Source organism: Balaenoptera ricei, chromosome X (assembly GCF_028023285.1).
Source record: "Balaenoptera ricei isolate mBalRic1 chromosome X, mBalRic1.hap2, whole genome shotgun sequence".
Taxonomy (NCBI): Eukaryota; Metazoa; Chordata; class Mammalia; order Artiodactyla; family Balaenopteridae; genus Balaenoptera; species Balaenoptera ricei.
The window spans coordinates 69,037,389-69,059,145 of record NC_082660.1 but is presented as its reverse complement, the minus strand read 5'-3'; the positions used below and the strand labels follow the sequence as shown (position 1 = coordinate 69,059,145).

The window sequence follows — 21,757 nt, the reverse complement described above, 5'->3', positions numbered from 1 at the left end:
ACCAAAATTTTCTTTTGCTGTTCTCTCCAGAGTTAAGCAAAAAAGTCCTAGTCTAGAAGAATCATTTCAGGGAGTGAGGCACACTGAAAAAGCACCAGCCTTTGGAGTCAGACAAACCTGGACTTGAATCCCTGCTGTTACTGGCTCTGTGATCCTGTCCAATAGTTTAACTACTTCTTTATCCATAAAGGTGAAATACATACTCTAGTATGTAAAATGCCCAGCAGAAAAATTCCGGTTAAACACAGCCTTTTGAAATTGCACCGGTTACCTCTGCTCATTCCTGAAACTCCCATTAAAATGACAGGAAAGAGAAAGGAGGGAAAACTACAAGGACAATAAAAGAATAAGAATGTCATTGAAATCGCTTTGGCCTTTTGGCTAAGATCAAGTGTAGGATGTCATTAGATTTTCAGCAATGACAGTGAATCAAAGGCTTTAAGTCTGAGAAACTGATATGTAGGCTGAAATTCTACATATAACCAAACAGGCAAATATAAGCGTTGAATAAAGATATCTTCAGACATACAAAAAATTTTGCCTCCTACGCTCTCAATTTCTCAGGAAGCTAGTGGAGTCTTGTGTTTCACAAAAAGGAGAAGTAAACCAAGAAAGAGGGGGAAAACAGATCCAGGAAAGGGAAGGTTCAACACAGGAGGTTAAAGGAATCCCCAAGAGTTACCCCACAGGGATTTCCTCTGGAAACAGGAAACCCCAGGGCAACAGCTGTACAGCCAAGGTAGGGGGCAGCCAGTACAAACTGGAACAGGAACACAGAGGACTGCAGGAGGGACATCTCTAATAAAAATGAACCAACTGTCTCATCTGTTTGAATATGTTGGGAATGAATCAGTGATAGATACACAGAAAAAAAGAAACTAGTTTTTAAAACTATTTTTAACTCCAAAGAAAATTAAAAGATACATAAGTAAATATAATCATGGCATATGACATAGCTCAGCTGTGAATAATATTTATAATCACAATGTAGACTCTACTGATCAAATCTAAAATTATGACAAAACTATACTGGGAGAATGAAGAAAGGGACATACATATGGAACAGAGGCTATAAGAGAGCTAAATCTTCCCATGTATGAAATTAATAGAGATCTTTTTTAGAAAATCAAGAAGTTAACAGTTTAAGCATGTTACTTAGAAACATGGACGTAGATATCTGATCCCTTCCTCAAGATTCTGTTCTCACCCTAACAAAATATGACAGGAAAAAAATCCCAGTTTCAATGGATATTTTTATTATTTATTTAATAGATCACCAACTTCATCTCCCTCCTTACCAACAACTGGAATTTCATTTTGTTTCCATGCTGAGTGGTGAAACAATGACAAAGCTAATCAGAATAAGCTACTTCATAAAGAGAACTAAGCTAACACAGCTCACTTTCTTTTAACAGGCATAATACAAATATATGCACTCTAGAATGCAGAACGGTTTAGTCTCTAAGAAATTCAAATGGGATCTTGAAGAATGTAGGCAAAGCCAGGGTGCAGTAAAGGTGAGCTGAGATGCCGTACAACTGTTTAAGGGTTCCTGGCGCTACATCTCTTGGCCACTAGCCGAATCTTGACATAGGGGAAGATATTAGCTAATGCCAAGTGGAGATGCAGAAAGCACTAAGTTGACTTAGGGGCTATGCACAGGAACCAAAAGGCAGGAAAGTACTAAACACTGCTGAGAGCCTCCACCCCAGGAAGGACTTTACCTGTTTTTGAGAGAACACACACACACACAGTCAGCATTACTATAGGATCCACTAAGCCAGATCTGTCCCCTTCTATCCTCCCAATAACATATCAGCTCTTCTCTAGGGTATATGGCCAGGAGTTAGGTAACTTTTACATTTTGGGTCCCAGGTCTACTAGAGCATAACCTCTTTGAGAATAAGTCTTCCCATTTGGCCCTTCCCACCTCAAATGGAAGCCAGGAGCTTTATTTGAAACTCCTCCATTTGTACTGCCCAGCTAATGACTGCTAATGACAACACTATCTACCGTCTCCACTCCATTCTACTCACCTCTCACTGCATAAACCCCATCCTTCCCCCAAATAAGTCAAAAAAACATTAAAGAACCTCACCTTCCAGGAGCTCTAAACTGGCACCACCTCCGGTGCTCACATGGCTGACTTTATCCTCTGTGTTCCATTTGGCACAGCAAGTAGCAGTGTCTCCACCACCTGTTGAATGAAAGCCAAGTAAAAAGGGGAAAGGAGAGAAAAGAAAAAAGATTGGCACCAAAATTATAAGGCAATGTGCTCTCGAGCTCAAAAGGTAGCCGATAACCCCCCAAGTCCAACTCATTTAGAGGTTCCTCCATGAATTACATACCCATTTAGCTCTCAAGATTCACCTGGCACCAAGGAACCTAGGAAAAGTTAACCATTTCCCCTCTACTTTCCTCTGATCAGAATTCTGCCAGCTCACATTGGCGATAGCTTTGTACAGGACCCCTTACCTATGATGGTGATGCAGCCCCTGGAAGTGGCTTTCACCACCTCATCCATGAGGGCTTTGGTTCCTCGGGCAAAAGCTTCCCATTCAAATACACCCACAGGTCCATTCCACACAATCTGCTTAGCCCGAGCAACAGCCTCAGCATACTTCTTGCTGCTCTCAGGACCACAGTCCAAGCCCTAAGGGGCAGAGTTAAAAGAGAGGATGAAAGGATGAGCTACCAATAAAAGCTACTTAGAGGAGCAAATACCATACCTCCATCAAGACCAGAACTCAAGGCTGAACACCAGAGTGTCTTCTAGAACCAAAAGATACCCCTCATTCTTTAAAATTATAAATCTGTTCATATCCTTTATGGAAGATCATGTCTAAGGGAAAACCTCAAAAGTTATTTGATAAAAACATTCTTAGCCACACTATTTTATGATTGTGTGTAACCAGATAAGTGGTTTTCAACTAGGGTCAATTCCGTCCCTCCCTAGGGAACATATGGCAATGTCTCAAGACATTTTTGATTGTGATGATTTGGAGATGGTAGGGGGTTGCTTCTGGCATCTAGTGGCCAAAGATGCCTTAAACATCCTATAATGCAACAACAGCCCTCAACAACTAAAACTACCCGAGATGTCAATAGTGCCGAGGTTGAAAAACACTAAACTAGATCAGTGGTTCTCAAACGTGGTTGTGCATCAGAATCACCAGGATGGCTTGTTCGAGCACACATTTCTGGGCCTTACCCCCAGAGTTTCTGCTTCAGCAGGTCAGGGGCAGGGGACAGGAATCTGCATTTTTTAATGAGTTTCAAAATGATGCTGACACTGCTGTTCTTTTTTTAATTTATTTTTGGCTGCTTTGGTTCTTTGTTGCTGCGCGCGGGCTTTCTCTAGTTGCCACCAGCGGGGGCTACTTTTCGTTGCGGTGCGCAGGCTTTTCTCATTGCCGTGGCTTCTCTTGTTGTGGAGCACGGGCTCTAGGCTGGCGGGCTCAGTAGTTGTGGCTCCCAGGCTCTAGAACGCAGGCTCAGTAGTTGTGGTGCACAGGGTTAGTTGCTCCACAGCATATGGGATCTTCCCGGACCAGGGATCGAACCCATGTCCCCTGCACTGGCAGGCGGATTCTTAACCACTGTGCCAGCAGGCAAGTCCGATGCTGCTGTTCTTGAGACCACACTTTGAGAAACACTGAACTAAATAAAACCCACGTGCCTATCAAAAGGAAAGTGATGGGACTTCCCTGGTGGTCCAGTGGTAAAGAATCCGCCTTACAATGCAGGGGATGCGGGTTCAATCCCTGGTCAGAGAGCTAAGATCCCACATGCCACGGGGCAACTAAGCCCATGTGCCACAACTACTGAGCTCGCACGCCTCAACTACAGCCCGCATGCCGCAAACTACAGAGACCACAAGCTCTGGAACCCACGTGCCACAACTATGGAACCCACGTGCCACAACTACAGAACCCACATGCCACAACTACAGAGCCCACGTGCCCTGGAGCTCAAGCACCACAACTAGAGAGAAGCCCACGCGCCACAACGAAAGATGCCACATGCTGCAACTAAGACCCGACGCAGCCAAAAATAAATTAAAAAAATAAAGAAATCTTAAAAGAAAAAAATAAGAAATATGTAAGCTTAAATTATTCTTTAAAAAAAGGAAAGTGATAAGCAAACTAGTATGTCACCGTTAACAATTTTGTACAGCTATTAGAATGATAAAATATGGAGAACATTACAATCAGCTAAATAAGTCTTTAATATACACATAAATTTTTCCCTGCTTGCAATAATTATACTTGTACTATCTTAATGTTTTCATATGAGAAAAATTTCTTATACAGGTTTCTAGGTAGCAACATAATGCAGAACAGCCCAAACCATGAAAGTACACAGCATCAGCCCCAGCACACAGTCAAGTACTTAATAAACATTAAATAGATGAAGAAAGAGAAAACAGTTTTGCCCCCACATTACTAATGAAAAGTCTTAGCAGCAATCTGATACCACTGCTTTTCCCCATGGATTCTCCCCGAAGGAGGGTCTCACTCAACATTTGGAGCCCTTCTTTTAAAATTCCCATTGGTTGGTTGAATGAATGATACCAAAATGTATTTGTTCACTCATACTACCAACCACCCAAGTGACTCACCATCCAGCCAGCAGGTATGCCAGAGGCCACAGTGGCTTGGCCAGTCTTGGCATTCTCATCAAACTTATCAGCAGTGACAAAGTCAACAGGCAAGGTAATCTTCACGCCATTCTTCTCAGCTTTGGATATCAGGTCTTTGACGATCTTGGATCCCTCTTCGTCAAACAGAGAAGTGCCAATCTACACAGGAAAGTCAAGATGATGAAGATCAGCCTCTATACTAAGAATGTGATTACCTCACAAAGCAGACAGGAACAAAATACAACACAATACAAAGGAATAATTCAAAGACGAAAGAAAAACAACTTGCAAAATAAATAAAAATGGGAGTTTTTAGGGCTCATGTCAGAAGCTAATTTCCTTTTTAAATTTACATAACCAGCTATTTCTCATGGAGAGCTATTTCACATCCACTTGGCATTGGTTTCCTACCTCCATGTTGTTGAGCACCTTAAGGAAGGTAAAGGCCATTCCACCACCAATAATCATTTCATTGACTTTGTCTAGCATATTACTGATCAGCTGGATCTTGTCTGCAACTTTAGCTCTGGAAGGGAAAGCAAGAATCATCACCCAAAGAACAAACAATGGACTAAGGAACTGATATTACATAAAGCCTGAGTTTTGATATTAAGAGACAGGAACAGAGAAATGTCCCACAGAGTGACAAAAGTATTGGCTAACTTTGCCCTACGTTTCTCCAACCCAAAAAGCCAATCCATTACTAAGAAATCCTTTTAAGGTGTAGCTCTTGGCGAAGAAGGGCTTAGAAGACTTACAATCATCTAAAGAAATCACAAGTTCCAGATAGATCTATTTTGCCCCTTCTCTCCCCCAAAAAATCAAAGGGTCAAGATTGCTAATTGTACCTGAGAAAGACTGCTAATTGTGGGATCCCTGAGCTCCCTGAAAACTGTCCTAATCCTAGAGCAGGAACCAGATTATATACCAAATGAATATATACTGAGCAAAAATAGATATTCACACTCTTAGGTCCATGCTCAGTTGCTGGAACATTTGCTTTATGGCATTCGTTATTCTATTGGACCACTTGATTCAACACACTGATTGAGCACTTACTCTGTGCCAAGGTTCTAGGTCTCTGAGAAACATCACTGGGCAAAAGAGAAGATCCCTACCCCTTTGGAGCTTATATTCTAGTAGAGGGAAATAAGATAATAAACACAGATGTACCTTTCACCTCCGAGAGAAAAAAAATATCTAAACAAAAGAAAAACATTCACTTGAGGCACAACCTTTAAAATCTTCACATAAGTAATAGCTTGCCTTCCACAAATATTCTTATATATCTAAATCCCACTTAAATGAACCAATCACCTTGGGCCTATCTACCTCTTCATTCAATAAACAAGATGATACCTACTCTGTGAGAGGCCCTATGCTAGGATTTGTGAAATGGAGGTTCAAAACAATAGCGATGTGGGAGAATAGATGGTAAGAGACTATAGATATCTCACTTGTAAAGATTGGTCACCACCAAGGGTAAGAATGGATTAACTGTTTTATACAGAAACAGACACACACAGAAAGAGAGAGAGAGACAGAGAAAGAGGGAGAAATGAGACTCAACGTCTTCTAAAGAATGTGGGATGTTCTACAGATCAAATGCCCTGCTTCTTCAACAAATCAATGGAATGAAAATAATAATGAAGAAGGAACTATTATAGAATAAAATATACCTAACAACCAAATGCAATGCATGGACTTCATCTGGATCCTTATTCAAACAAACTGACTGTAAAAAGGCATTTCTGAAATGATGGAGAATTTCTGAATACAGACTGGGTATTAGATGATAGTAATAAAATTGTTAAATTTTGTTAGGTATAACACACGGTGGTTATTTAAAAGAAATCTCATCAGTTATGAGATGCATACAGAAGTATGAGAAATGAAATTATATGATGCCTAAGGCTTGCTTTCAAATACTCCTGACAAAAAAAAGGATTAGAGGACAGATGAAACAGGATTGGCAAAAATGCCAATAATTACTAGAGCAGGGTGAGAGGTACCTGGGGGTTATTATACTATTCTTTCAACTTCTGTAATGTTTGAGCGTTTCCATAATAATGGGGCTTTTTTGCCCCATGCGGCTTGTGGGTTCTTAGTTCCCCGACCGGGGATTGAACCAGGGCCCTCGGCAGTGAAAGCACTGAGTCCTAACCACTGGACCACCAGGGAATTCCCAACACAACGTTTTTTAATAAAATGTAAAATCTTCCCCTAAATTGTTAATGTTCTAAGGAGACTACATTGCAAGAAAGATGGCAAAAAAAAACCCTCCACATCAACTTCCCCAAAATAGCTATTTTAGGCAGAGTCCAAAACCTAATCAAAACCCCTAGGTGGCACTCACTTCCATATTCCAGATCTACGGAAGGTTGGAGAACAAAGCCCAACTCCTAATCTCCAGAGAAGCAAAGATCAGAGTCTGACCTTTATAAACCAGTGCACAAGAGGGGCAATGATTCCAGGACACAGATAACAACCTATACCCACCTTAACTATTTTTAGGACCCTGAAACTGGGCTCATGAACCTGGAGAGCAACTATGCTATCTGAAATTGACACCCAACTCCTGAGTCAGCATTCATAGGGAAATGCTGAGTGTGTTCACTCCCATGGAAAAAAGAAGCCCTGCTCGTAAAAGGGTCAGGAGCATCTAGCCATAAAGAGGCTGCCATCTAGATAGCCATGCCAAGTGACAAGATCTTACCCAAGCAGTCCCAGGTCTCTGTCCCTACTTTATCACCTAAAATGTACCCTCCTAGCCTCTTGAGTTGCACTTCTGAAATTCGTATTTTTAACTAAGCCAGTAGAATATCACTATTCACAGGGTACCTTTCCCCATAGGAGAAAATATAAAAAGGTATGTGAACTGGAGAAATGAGTTCCAAATGATATATTAAACACATATGAGGAGGTTTTCATATCTGAGAGGCTGAAGTGCTTCAAAAATCGTTAGATGAGCAATGGTGGATCTTTCCGATTCTTCCCTCCAGAGCCACTTTCTATCCTTTCCAGCCCTGTTCTCTGTCCCAGGAGGCTGACCTGAGTGGACTGCATCAAGGAGTTCCCTTGCCCTCTGACACCCAGCTAGGTTGCAGCCCATTGTGGGTAGGAGGGGGTACATCAGCAGGACATTAAAAGATCAGAGTATCTATTTCCCTGGCTCCTTCCCTGCTAGATGACTATCCCTACATCCCTTGACCAAAGGCTACGGTTTCTATCACAGGGACCTCTCCACGCAACCACCCTCTCTGGATTTTGGTAACCATCCCTTTCCTTTTTCCCTTCAGGCCTAAGGATGGTGATGACTGTTGCCCCAGATTACTGTACTGTCCCTTCTGGGTTTCCCTAAACCCTACCCACACCTTTGTAGACAGTCCCTTTATTAAATTCTCCTCAGTCACCCAGTTTGATTGTGCTATCTGACAATAAACCACCCAAGTTATGGCCTACTACCAGGCAAAAACACTACTTAAAGCATGATCTTGAAGAGTTCTCCATACCCGCCCAGGATGGCCAGGAAGGGTCGCTCTGGGCTCTCCAAGGCCTTGGCAAAGTAGTTCAGCTCCTTCTTCATCAAAAAACCTCCAGCCTTCTCTGGCAGATTTACTCCCACCATGGAGCTAGAAATGAACAGAGACATTCAAATGTTAGGTCAACCCCTAGCAATTCTCCCAATTCTAGAGGCCATCTCCTTATCACTGAAAATATTTTCACTTTTGAGATGCCAGGCCACCACGGTTTTCATGCCCAAACTGCAACAAAACACTTAGGTACAAGATAAGATTTTTGACTAATAATGCAGGGTCAAGGGGAACAAGTGAAAAGCAATGCCCTAAGGTAGAATTTAAGATACCCAATTAATAGTCTTCAGGCCAAGGGTTTAACCACAATAAATAATCAGCCAGGTGACGACAACAGGAAAGGATTCCTCAGTTTGCTTCCTACTGACAGCCTAAGATTCCACTCCCACAGCATTCACAAAGGGAGAGCTCTCCATGAAATATCCCAAAGTGAGACAGAGGAACATCTTCCTGAAGCTCGACAAAAAGCTCCACAATTCTCAACATTTGCTTTTATTTCCTCTTTAGATCGGAGATACTCAAGAAGAACCTCAGTGTAATTTGTAGCTCCAATTAGAGATAGAAGCCAAAAAGATCACAATATAATACAGAAATATCCAAAAGCAAGCCAGAGCTTGGGCTGCTCAAGTAAACAGAGAAATAATGCTCCCAGTTTGACAATGAGCAAAAAACTTTTAGTACCTGTGGGCTCGGTGAGCAGTGCCAAAAGCATCATTGACATAGACATCCCCTAGCTTGGAAAGCGAAGCTCGAAAGGCTTCTATTTTGGCTGGCTCAGCTTTAACCTGCAGAGAAAAACAAACAAAAAAAAGGAAAAACAACAACACAGGAAATGTTGATGGCTCCAAAGACAACTGTAAAAGCATTTCATACCAAGAGTCCTCTTCAACATCTATAAAGACCCTGAGTTGGTAGGATAGTAGGTGTTTGGTTTTTTTGTTGTTGTTTTTGTTTTATTTACTTATTTATTTATTTATTTTGGCTGTGTTGGGTCTTCCTTTCTGTGCGAGGGCTTTCTCTAGTTGCGGCAAGCGGGGGCCACTCCTCATCGCGGTGCGCGGGCCTCTCACTGTCGCGGAGCACAGGCTCCAGACACGCAGGCTCAGTAGTTGTGGTTCACGGGCCCAGTTGCTCTGCGGCATGTGGGATCCTCCCAGACTCGAACCCATGTTCGAACCCATGTCCCCTGCATTGGCATGCAGATTCTCAACCACTACACCACCAGGGAAGCCCAGTTTTTAAAACTAGCAACAGGATCTGTTCTTTCTTCCTAATATTCCAGGTCTTTTGGTCATTTCTGCATGTTTCTGCTCTCCTCCACCTTCCCTCAAATTGCAAGCCTAAGATTCCTGAACCACAGCTTAACCCGTAATCACATCCCACTGGCCTCTCTCCAGCTCCTAGGACAAGACTCAAATTATCCTTCTCTCTCCTTATCTTGACTCATTTCCTCATTTTCACATATTCTCCTTGTAAAATTTAGGATTATACTTGAGTCAAGCCGCTGGCTACCAAGACCTTTCTGCAAAGGGAAAAAGGCCCTCATATATATTCCTCATCAAAGCAACAAGGGCAGGCTGGAACAGAGAAGGCAGATGGAAACATGACAACAGAAAAGGACCTCAGAAACATTTTATATAATAGCAAAAGGAGATAATTCATATAGCCTTCCCTGGAAGTTAGGCATCTGATAAAACAATACACTTCTACAAAAAAGAAAGAGGAACAAAAAGTAGAAGTAAAACATAGGGCTTTGAATGTCGGCTAACTATCCAGGGATAATACCCGCCCCCCACGCTCCCATAGGGGAAAGAAAGCAGGGCGGCAAGATGAACAGAGTCTCAAGTAGGAAACAAAGCAAAGATGCACAGGAAGCCAGATAACAGGGACATGGCAGAGAAGAGCACAAAACAGATGTTTCTTTCAGTCACTGTCCACTCCCATTCTCCCATGTACTGAGAAGAAGGAGGCTGCCACAGATAACAGGTGCTTTCCTCTAATGAACCAAAGAATGCAGGGGCACTAATGCTAAAACTGAAGACTGTAGAGCCCCCATAATCTCTTTACAGTGGAATATCATCTGCCACTGGTGACTGCAAGACAATGTGTGTAGTAATGAAAACACTGCCCAAATGGCAGGAGACCTGGGTTCTAGGACCAGGTCTGACGCTAATTTACTGTGTAACCTTTGTCAAGTTGTTCTCTGCCCCTGAAATCTTCCCATCTATTAAAAAGGGAAGATAACCCCTCTATTTAAGAAGAATTGTTTGAGGAAAAATGAGACAAATTGAAAGCTCTTCATGGAAAAGGTACTATAGAAATTAATAGTAAGAAGAACCCATTTCTCATTTTTGATCTGCCAATAACTAGAAGGAAGAGAATGCTCCTAAAAAACCAATGCAGGCACACTGGATAAAGGAAAAATTTCATGCCCTCGCTTTGTTTTTATCCACTTTGAACTTATGGCTGGCTCCCGAAATTTCAAGGCATGGAAAGCCACTGGACACTAAATGTAAAGTAAACTAACTAAAAAAGACATAGACTAGCATAGTTGGTTCATCACTTCCTGAATAAAAGGTTTTGCCTCAATTTGCCAGTTGCCTCCTGCCATTTCTAAGCCCGAGCGTCTAGCAGGTTGAGTTTCAGTCTAAAAGGGCACCAAATTTTAGGTCAGCATTTGACTCATACTACTGTAGCAAGACCATGCCAAAGGCAAGATAAGGCAAGACCAGAGCCTGCAGTGCTAAGAAAAGAAACTGCTTGAAAGCAGGCACTGCGATGACCTTAAGAAATGTCAGAAGTACAACGGGAGGTTGAGACGCTAGCCTCAGAGCATCTTGTTCCACAAGATACTAAAGACCTTAAGAGTGGAAAGTACTTAAAGGGTGCTTTCAGCTTCCCTTCTACCAATAGGCAAATTCCAAATCATCTTCAAAGAGCCAGCTTTATCATTTAATATTTGAATTCTGGTTGTCGGTCACAGTAATCTATTTTATGGGTTATCTATGGTTGCCTTTTTAAAAAATTTTTGTTTTTTTCCCTATGGTTGCTTTTGCACAACAATGGCAGAGCTGAATAGTTCCAACAGAGACCATATAAGGTTGTGGCTGACCGTATGGTCCGCAAAGCCTGAAATATTTATTGTCTGGCCCTTTACAGAAAGTTTGCTGATCTAATGGACTGAGCTCTATGTAAGGCCCAGCAACGGTACCACTACCTCTAACTTTAATCAAATGACTGCCTTTCTGAGACCTAGGTTTTTTTTGAAAATACGATATCTGTACTTCCTTAAGAAGAAATTCAAAGATGCTTTACACTTCTTAAGAAAAATGTCTTAAACCCAAGGCAGTATCATCATGACCATCATTTACCCAACTACAATCAAATGTTCCAAATAGTCCCTTTCCACTTGACTTAGGAAAGTACTTTTTCTGCTCACATGATTCTTTTCTAAGAAAATCCCAATGATATCAAATTTAATTTAGTGTGTTAAAAGTCCCAAGCTCAAGCTTTAAGTTAATTCCCCTTCTAAATAAAAATACAGATTGTCCTTCCATAACACAACAGGGCCTGTTGCTTAGAAAAACAGTTCCAGCCTTGACAAACAAAAAATCTAAAACTGGCTCTGCTGGAGGAACACCTGGTGTATCATGGATACTCACCGCCATGCCCCCAGCCAACAACCACCTGTGAATGTCTGCTCTCAGCACTTGGCAATCACAGCCTCCCCCTTTGATAGGATATAATCACATACTATTAGAAAAAACAATCTTCATGTATCACAGGCCAGGTGTGTAACAAAGGGACAATTAGAAGCAGCATGTTCACCAAATCCTCGTACACCCAAATGGTGTTCACGTATTTTTCCAAGGTATTGCAAAACTACTTGAGCATGATGAGGAGGGCTTCTGGGATGCTGACAATATCCTATTCTCTGACCTAGGTGTTGGTTACACAGGTGTGCTTACTTTGTGATAATTCATCAAGCTGTGCATTTGTGCATTTTTAATCGTATGCTGTACTTCAATAAAAAGCTGTCAAAATAAACATGAGCTTCCTCTACTCTTCAATCACAGTCTCTTATACACTCAGCCCTCCTCACCTCCACTAATGTCAAAATCACAGGTCCTACCTTGTTCCCAGAAGCATCTTTTCCCTTCCCTTCTTCCTCCACATGAAAGCGAAGGTTCTCCAGCAGGATGACAGACCCAGCAGCTGGGTCAGCACAAGCTTTCTCCACTTCTGGGCCCACACAGTCCTTCAAGAACAAAACATCCCTGGGGAGAGCACAACATGGAAAACACTTGAGCAGTCGGAAAGTTAAGAACCAATAACAACATGCTTGACAACATCTGTCACAGAGTCCACCAGCACCAGAGCCTGAAACGTACTTGCCCAGCAGAGATTTGAGTTCTACAGCAACTGGCTGCAAGGAGTACTTGTCAGGCATGGGGACACCATCAGGCCGGCCCAGGTGGCTCATAAGAACAACTGACTTGGCTCCATGGTCCAAGCAGAATTTGATGCTTGGAACGGCAGCCTTGATCCTGCAACCAAAAAGAGACAACAGGTAGAGTAAGGTTACTCCTAAGAATTAGTGGGAACTATTCTATTCATGGTCTCATAAAACATAAAGCCCCCTTTCTTCTCCAAATTCCTTCAGACCTACTGTCAACAACTCAGCGATGGTCCTCAGGTCCATGTGTAGAGGAAGAAGTTAATTAGGATGTCAACCCTCCCCCTAGGATTATACAATCTCATCATGTTTTGCCCCTCATGCAGAAAAGAGTTAATATAGCAGGACTGAAGCTGCTATCTTCAGAAGGACCTGCTTGCAAGGTTGGCCCTTAGCTGGTATCTGGGAACTTGGCTTTTGAAGTGGTCCCTCAGTTCTCTGACAAGGGCTGCTCACAGTCCCTAGACTGTCTGTACAAACAAGGTGATTTACGCTCAACACTTGCTTCCCTCTAAGAGGAATTTTGGTAGTTGCTGGGCAGAGGGTGCCTATGTGATCAGCTGCCAGTAAAAATCTTGGGAGCTGAGTCTCTAAAGGGCTTCTCTGGACAGAAACATTGTACGCAATTATTGCATTTTTCACTGCTGGAGAAAGGAGCACGCTTGGTGTGTCCCATCATGAGAGGGAGAAAGCATGGAAGCCCATGCATGGATTTCTCCAAATTCTGCCTGTGTCTTTTCCCTTTGCTGATCCTGTCATGCATCCTTTCACTGTAATAAACTTTAGCAGTGAGAACTATATGCTGAGTCCTGTGAGTCCTTCCAGTGAATCACCAAATATGTGGGTGGTCTTAGGGACCCCTGAAACATCCTAAGTGTTCGACTGTGGAAGAAATATAAAATTCCCAAATCTTGAAACCATTACAAGAAATTTGGGGAAAACTGAAAAACATGTAACTTTTCTGCACCCGTTACAGATCCTAAGTCACTTTTTTACGTAGGTAAAAATAAATACATTATATAGAATGTGGTTTACATAATGCATCGCATTTACTAAATTATAGTTTAACCTAACATTTATTAAACCTCCTTTAAACACTTCAAATTTTTGTTACAAACCCAATTCTAACTTTCCATTCTTGGCAGTCTTTAAGAAATTAAAATTGATAACAAAGAAAATCATTTATTTATTCAACAAATATTTATTGGATGCTTCTTTTGTGGCAGCTACTATATCAGATTCTGAGAATACAATAGTAAATAAAATAGTCTCTGCTCTCATAGAAGTGGTAAGAACTATGGAGAAAATAAATCAAGGTAGGGGGACAAGAATGACTGGAGAATAGTGGTGAAGGGGATTTTAGAGAGGGTGGCCAGGGAAAGTCTCTCTGATAAGGTGATATTTCAGCAGAGAATGGAATAATAAAAAGCCAAGTTATGTTTCTAAAATATCTTATGCTACTTGGCAGATATAGAAACTCATTTATACCAAATAAAGAAGAAACCTTCATCAGGTACAACGTTTGCCCGATGAAACCAAATTAATCTTCAGGGCTATCCCTTATTGGCCAAGTTCTATTATTTCTAATGCTTCATTTTGTTAATCAACTCCATGGAGTTCTGAAAATGAAAAGATCTACTCAGACCTGTTTCTCTGTTTTTTACTTATAAAATACCTTGATAGGCATATTTCCAATCTTTTATGTGTGCTACAGAAAATAATGAAAGTCAAGAAGGGTCAGAGGTGCCTTGTACAAAGACGTTCCACTATGGTGCAGCAGGGATGTGCTTGGCAAAATGCCAGGCTCTATTCTGGGGCCAATATCTGAAAGTGTTCTGGGTCTATACCTGCACTGTACTATATGGTAGCCATTAGCCACAGGTGTCTCCTGAATACTAGAAATGTGGCTAGTCCAGATTGGTATGTGCTGGATCTCAAATAATACCAAAAAAGTTAAATGTTCCTTTGATTAATTTTTAATTGATTACAAACTAAAATGATTATTTGGGGCTTACTGGATTAAATAAAATGTATTATTACGTTCACCTGTTTTTCTTTACTTTTTTAATGTGGCCACTAGAAAATCTTAAATTACATGTGGCTCATATTATATTTTTATTAGACACTGCTGGTCTATACCATTGGAACGTACCTTTCCAGCTCAAACCTTTCATTTAAAATTTAAAATAAAAACCTTCTTTTACAATCTAGTCAAAAGCAAGAGCAATACTATCACTTAAAATTTCTGCTTCTGAATCTAGGAGCCAAGACATTTGGAGCAGCCTAAACCGACTGAAAATATTACTTCTGAAGTCTTTTCCCTTAAATCAAAATTCTCGAAAACTGATTTTATCGGGGCCAGCTAGAATAGGGGCTTGTAAAACTACATGCACAGTTCTTCATTTTGCAAGGGAAGCCAAGTAACCTTAAACCTTTATATTCTTTAAAAATGCATAATCCCAAATTCTTCAAATTTAAAAAAAATGGGGGGAGAAAAAAATCGCTTTCTTAAAATGATTTTTTTCAATTTCTAAATTCTCATAAGAAGGCAAACCAGATGGTGGGTTGTTGAAAGCCAAGATCACATGGCTTAAGTTGCCATAGTTCTACAATAAGGAAGTAAAACCATTTCATCCCATATACTCAGACCCAGGTACATCGTAAACCTAGCTCAAGGATTAGCAGGGACATTACCTCTGGTTGTTTGTTATCTGGTTGTTCTTCATAGGAACATTGAAGTCCACTCTGAAAAAGAAACAAAGTGTTGGGTTCAGAGCCATGATCAATTTTTCATTCCCCCAAAGATTAGGAGAGAGACTTTTAGTGAACCAGTTAAATAAGTTGGAAGTTCAAAAGTCACCTTAAAAATAATCAGCAGTATCAGAAGATGGTGATTAGCCATGGGGAGGAGGGTGGGAGTAGTGACTGGGATAGGACACCAGGGGGAGCTTCAGGGGTTCTGGTAACGTTCTCTTTCTTGACCTGGGTGACGAATGTGCTCCTTTAGTGATTGCTCTTTGAAGCTTATGATTTGTGCCCTTTTAGGTACGTATCTCATACTTTTTAAAAGAGAAATTTTAAAAAATAAAAAACAACTTAAATCACAGGAACTAGCCCTGAAGACCAGGGAAGCTAAAGCCAGTTCCATCTAAAAAGATTTCTATGTGGGCCCAGCATGATAGTATCTAATAAGAGTGGCAGCTGGAGGAGTGAGGGGTTATAGGGAACACGTATGGATTTTGATTCCTTTGATAGTATTTCTGGGTTCTAAGGAAGCAAACATTACTCAAAAGAAAAAAATTAATTGGAACAATAAAACACGTCAAGAGAATATCATTCTTTTGGGAGAAAGGCTGGGACCTCGGGACCAGAAAGAAACCCAGTATCCAGGACCAAGTTCAAGCAGTATCCTTCAAGCAAAACACAGACAATAACAAGAAGATAGCCTCTTTCTAAAAGCCTGAGAGGACACTTTGCTGTACACCTGAAACTAACACAACATTGTAAATCAACTATACTTCAATAAAAAATTTTTTTTTAATTAAAGAAAATAAAAGGCTTAGAGGAGAGGATGGAACATGTGACCCTGCCCACCTGACAAACAGGCAATTAGGAAAGAAATGATCCAGATAGCACAAGCAGGAAATTCCCTGGCGATCCAGTGGTTAGGATCCACTGGTTAGGACTGCTGGGGGCCAGGTTCAATCCCTGGTCGGGATCCCACAAGCCACATGGCACAGCACACGGCCCGAGGGTGGCGGGGGGAGGGGGAGGGGTGTGGATAGCAATTTACTGCAGTCTCCTTTCTTACCCAACAGATTGCTGCTTTACCATTTTTAAGAACTGATCATTCCTTCCCCCTTCTTGCAAACTCCTTAGAACCTCAGGCTACTTCAATCTGACTGAAAACGATGTGCGATAGCTATTTGTAAGGTTTAAGTTTTGCCTGCCAAGATCCTTTTTAAGTGATTTTTTTCTCATCTCTAGAATGGGGATGATACTACTATCTACTTCACAGTTATTGTGAAAATTAAATGAGTTACCGATTTGGAAAGTGCTTTGGAGAGTAACTGATACACAGTAAGTGCCATAAAAGTGGTAGCTATTATTATACATGCTAAGGCTTCTCCAAAACGTGATTCTGTGATCTAAAAGGCAGATCAACCATTACTAAAAACAGCTAGCAACACGCACTAAGGGACTACAGTGAAGGTATGACCTAGTTAAAAAGACTGCTGCCATGTTTGACCACAAAGTTCCATCACTAGGCCTTCCTCTCTAAGGCTGAGGCTTGGTAGACAATTACAAAATCCTAGACCTACTAAGAAGACCACCAATTTCCTATGTCCCCTAGGTCTGTACTCTAGTTCACTGAAGAACAGCTTTTCCAAAGGTGAGTTGAAGGACTACTTCTGTATTCAAACATTTTAATTAAAATCTTAAAAAAATAAAGGCAGTATGCCTCTAAAGAAAGAAATACAGTCTACTTAATTTCAGGCTACTCGATTCTGATTCTAAGCATCTTCTTTAAATATCCTGAACAAGGCCCCTGCCAGCCTTAAAGTGCATTCCAAAGAGGACAGAGTATCCCATTACCAAGAGTCATTTTCTCCCACCCCCTGCAGCCTCCCAGAAGGCCCACATTCAAAAGGGCTAATGGCAAGGGGCTGAGCATAAGCCACCCTTGCAGTGCTGCTCCCTACCCCCAAGCCCTGACAGAGAGGAAGTTCTTTGGAAACATTCAAGAATCTCTCTCATCTATCCACACTGCCATGGCATAGCTTACTGATGAGAATTGGACTTGTATTCTCTTCTCATTGCTTGTGGAATATCTTCCCTCATCATCTCCTAGACTCTCAACAACAGGTCTGCTTTTAGCTTCTCCTGTCTAAGGACTCCACCACAGAAACTGCTCTGACCTACACATTCCACTGGTTCTGTGTAAAATCTGCACCCCTTCCTTTTCCACTTCCCTTAAACAATCCCGAGCTTAGCCTCAGGCACAAAGTCAGATATCACTACACACCAATCATAATGGCTGAAATTAAAAAATGACATCAAACGCTAGTGAGGATGCAGAGCCATTGAGCACTCATATACTGCCAGTAGGAATGTAAAATGATGCGGCTGCTTTGGAAAACAGTCTGGGAATTCCTCAAAAGGCTAAGCATATGACCCAGCAATTCCACTCCTAGGTGTTTACCCAAAAGAAATGACAGCATATGTCCATACCAAGACTTGTGAACAAATGTTCAACATTCACAGAAGCTTTATTTGAAATAACTCCAAACTGGAAACAACCCAGATGTCCTTCAAACTGTGGACCATCCATAGCATAGACTACTACTCAGCGATACAAGGAATGAACTATTGATACATGCAACATGGATAAATCTCAAGGGCATTATGCTAGGTGAAAAAATGCCATCCCAAAGGGTTATATACTGTGTGATTCCACTTATATAACCTTTTTGAAATAACAAAATTTTACAAATGGAGGAGAGATTAGTAGTTACCAGGGGTTTAGGAATGGAGTGAGAGAGGCCACGACTCTAAAGGAGTAGCATGAGGGAGATCTTGGCAGTGCTCAAACAAAACTAGTTTTGTATCTTGATTGTGGTGGGAATTACACAAATCTACACATGTGATAAAACAGCAAAGAACTATATACTTTATTCCAATGTCAACTTCCTTCCTACTCTTGATATTGTACTATAATTATGTAAGATGTATCCAATGAAGGAAACTGGGTGAACACAGGACCTCTCTATACTATCTTTGCAACCTCCTGTGAATGTATATAATTATTTCAAAATGAATCTTAAAAATATTAATTTAGTTGTAATAAAGATATCAAGACTATCACCTGAAATCGCAGGAGTCCAGGCCCAGTTCCATTAAAAGCTCTCAGAGGAACCATTCCCACCCTCGCTTTACTGCCTCTGACTACAAAATTGGGGTATTATGGCTCCCTTAGAGACTTCTTTTTTCTCCCCTGCTCTCAGTTTTTCCCCCCTGTTTCTTCTTCCACTACACCAAGGCTGTTGCTTAACAAGTTACAACAGGTTAGGGAAAAAAGAGTGAGGTTTAAAAAAATGGGAGGAGGGAGAGAGGTGGGGGAGAGCAAGCAAAAGGGAAGCGCTTCACAAGTCGGCAAAGGAGTAAGACTGGCAACCTATGAGAGGAAAAAAGGAAATGACATTGCAAAAATTAAACAGGAAATTTACTCAAAGGGCCAAATGGAGTCCTAAAAAACTGAGGTAGAACCTGGTAATTAGCCAGTCAGAGATTTCCGGCTATCTGAAGTTCCCTCAACAAATCAGTCAATTTCCCTTGGCAATTCAAAGCAGGGGCCCGAAGACTCTACAAACATCACAGCTCCCTTTTGCAAGACAAAGAAAGGAGGCAAGTGAAGCAGCCACTACTCCGGAGGCCCCACTTCCGGAACACTGCCAGCAAGCACCACATAAAGGCAATTGAGACAAAAAGAAATTTGAGCTGACGAGGCATGGCTGCCTCTGTTCTAGAGCTACATTAATAATCTGAGAAAAAAGCAACGTCCTGTTCTCAGGCCAAATAAGTTCTATCCAGATTACAGGGAAAAATTATTGACTGCAACCTTCAGCAGACAAAGCTCTATTTTAACCTGTCCCTATTCACTATGTCCAAGAATTTAGACAATCTGGTTGGTAGCCAAGGAGACCCAAATTCTAGTCCTGGCTCTACCACCAACTTGCTAGTTCAGTGACCTTGGACAGGTCATTTTCCATCAGCAAAACAGGACTAGCCAATCATTTCAAGGCTCAGGGTTAATCTGTGTTAAATGAAACTTTAAGACCTTGGGCAGAAACATATTTCGTATTAGGTCCAGAGGGAGAAAAGATAAGCACCTCCTCTAGTCTCACTCCCAGCCAGCCCAGATAATTCCTCAAGCCAGTTTCCCTGGGAAGAGAGGAGATAAAGCCCAAGACTGCAATTGTAGGAAGGTAGCCAAGATGATGCCCCACCTCTTGTCTTTCAGCTGGTGCCTGCATCTGGAAAGGTCAGCCTTGAGCACAGTGGAGACGGGAGGAAATCACTAAAATCTAAGATCTAGTTGCATGCCAATGTCCACTTGTCCTGTTTTTCATAGGGTCTATCCCCCTTCCTTAAGAGCATCTGAGGGGTAGATAGGGCCCTTATCTAATACTAGGATGGCTATGATTCCTACTTTGTCCAGATTGCAAAGGACTAGGTGATTTAGCAAAAGGGGGACACCAGGTGTTCTTCATGGCCATAAGCCATTGAGTTCTTTTAATTATTTCCATAGCAGGGCAGAGAAGGCCAATTGCAAACTAATAGTGGCCATAATGAAATTAGAGGGAAGGGGAGAGCTACATCAACTTTTAGGGTGTCCATACAGTTCACTAATTCACAGTGCATACCTTCGTTTAAGCCTTAGGTAAAGGCAGATCCCCTACTGCTTTCTGCATCCATTAATACGCAAAAGTTGCCCTCTCTTGAACCAGCCCAAATTGGGAAAGGGGCTGGATCACATCATGCACATGCCTGCCCATCAATCAACCACTTCCCTAAAAGGACAAGACTCCACAACGCTATCAGTGCAAGCCCTTATGGCCCCCACAAAAGCACCACCCTTGGATCCTGTCAAGGTCAAGTCCATCAGTTACATACCTAACTGAATTCCTGCACTTAGCTCCTGGCATGCACGAATGTACATGTTACAAAAAGGATAAATGTAAAAGCTCCACACATTATACTAGTTAATTCTGGCAAACAAGGGAAAAGCCATGTTGGTAAGTGACCAGGAATCCACATGTTTGGAGTAAAAGACCCCAAAGCGCATGGGGAGCCTTCGCCACTTCTAATATCCTGCTTCTCTCGCCACCTGTGGGGGTGAGGTTAGAAAACAGCAAGAATGAGCAGCCACACCCTTCTCTAGCATTACCCAGTATGTGGCACAATCCTGGTGCAAAACCCATGGCCTGTAGTCCAAAGACACGTAGAGCGGCAGCGGCCTGTTACATAAGCCCTGCAGGGCCTCCTTCGGTGCGCCCACCCCACCTCTCCCTCCCACCCCCAACGCTTTAGTGGGCTCTACTCCAGAACAACGAAATCAACATTCTCTGGGAAAGATGTCCTTTTGTGCAGGGCCATTTCTGATTTGTCTGGGATGGTCTACGGTGGTGGGAGAAGGGAAACTAACCAAATGACCTTTCAAGGTCCCTTCCCTGGGGGTCTAGGGATCTGCAGGCTAAGCATCACATCCCACCTCGCCAACCGGGAACTGGAGGCGATAGAACTGCCTTTCAGAAATAAGAGAAGAGAGCAAAATGGATCCCTGCAATCTGAGCCCTTCCTGGGTGGATCCACCCCCGCAAAGGGCAACTTCGGCTCACTTTTTGGGTTGGGGAAAATGAGGTTAGAAACCGTTAAACCCGGGCAAAGCTTCAGCCACAATGGTGGGCAGCCCAGTCCTGCAGGGCTAGGACCCATGGGGCCGAGACGAGGACTAAAGGCCACTTTGGGCAGGAGGGAAAGCAAGTCGGCCCCGGCCGAAGAGGCTGCGGCAGAGTCCCGAGGATTACCTCATGATGACCCGCTTCCCCTTCACGTCCATCTTGTCCAGAGTCAGCTTGTTAGAGAGCGACATCTTGGCAATTCAGCGGCAGCGAGAGGCCGAGGGAAGAGACTGTGCAGCGACAGCGGCAGAGACTGCAGCCGACCCGCGCTCGGAACGCGTGGAAAATGCCGAGCGCCTAGCGGACCCGGTCGCCCCGCCTCCCACCTCGCCCCGCCCCTTTCCGGCCGCCGCACCCTGCTCGCCGGCCACGCGGGCAGCTATAGGACGCGGCCCGAAGGCGCCTGCGTGCTGCTATTGTTCCAAGGCGCTGTCAGTCTGCGAGGGCGCTGGCGGGACGTGCTGCTGCCGTCTGTCACGTCCGGCACGCAGCGAGCCGCTGGGAACCTTCGTGACCAGAGGCGGGAGGCGGTGCCGCCGGGCCCGCAGGTGGAGGGCAAGGGAGAGGTTGGCGCCGAGGGGCGGACGTGGAGAGAGTCTGAGGT

The 21,757-nt window shown here is 42.6% G+C and overlaps 1 protein-coding gene across 1 annotated transcript; it reads right to left on the bottom strand.

Annotated features, from left to right (window-relative positions):
• Positions 1 to 1,235: 1,235 nt before the first annotated feature.
• On the bottom strand, positions 1,236 to 21,464 carry PGK1 (phosphoglycerate kinase 1). The gene is made up of 11 exons (XM_059910704.1): positions 21,280 to 21,464; positions 15,386 to 15,436; positions 12,627 to 12,782; positions 12,368 to 12,512; positions 8,917 to 9,020; positions 8,155 to 8,274; positions 5,054 to 5,168; positions 4,622 to 4,801; positions 2,476 to 2,653; positions 2,099 to 2,197; positions 1,236 to 1,724 (listed from the first exon to the last, which is right to left on the bottom strand). The coding sequence occupies exons 1-11, from the start codon at positions 21,342 to 21,344 to the stop codon at positions 1,684 to 1,686; spliced, it is 1,254 nt and encodes a 417-aa protein (XP_059766687.1). The 5' UTR covers positions 21,345 to 21,464; the 3' UTR covers positions 1,236 to 1,683.
• Between the last annotated feature and the right edge of the window lie 293 nt (positions 21,465 to 21,757).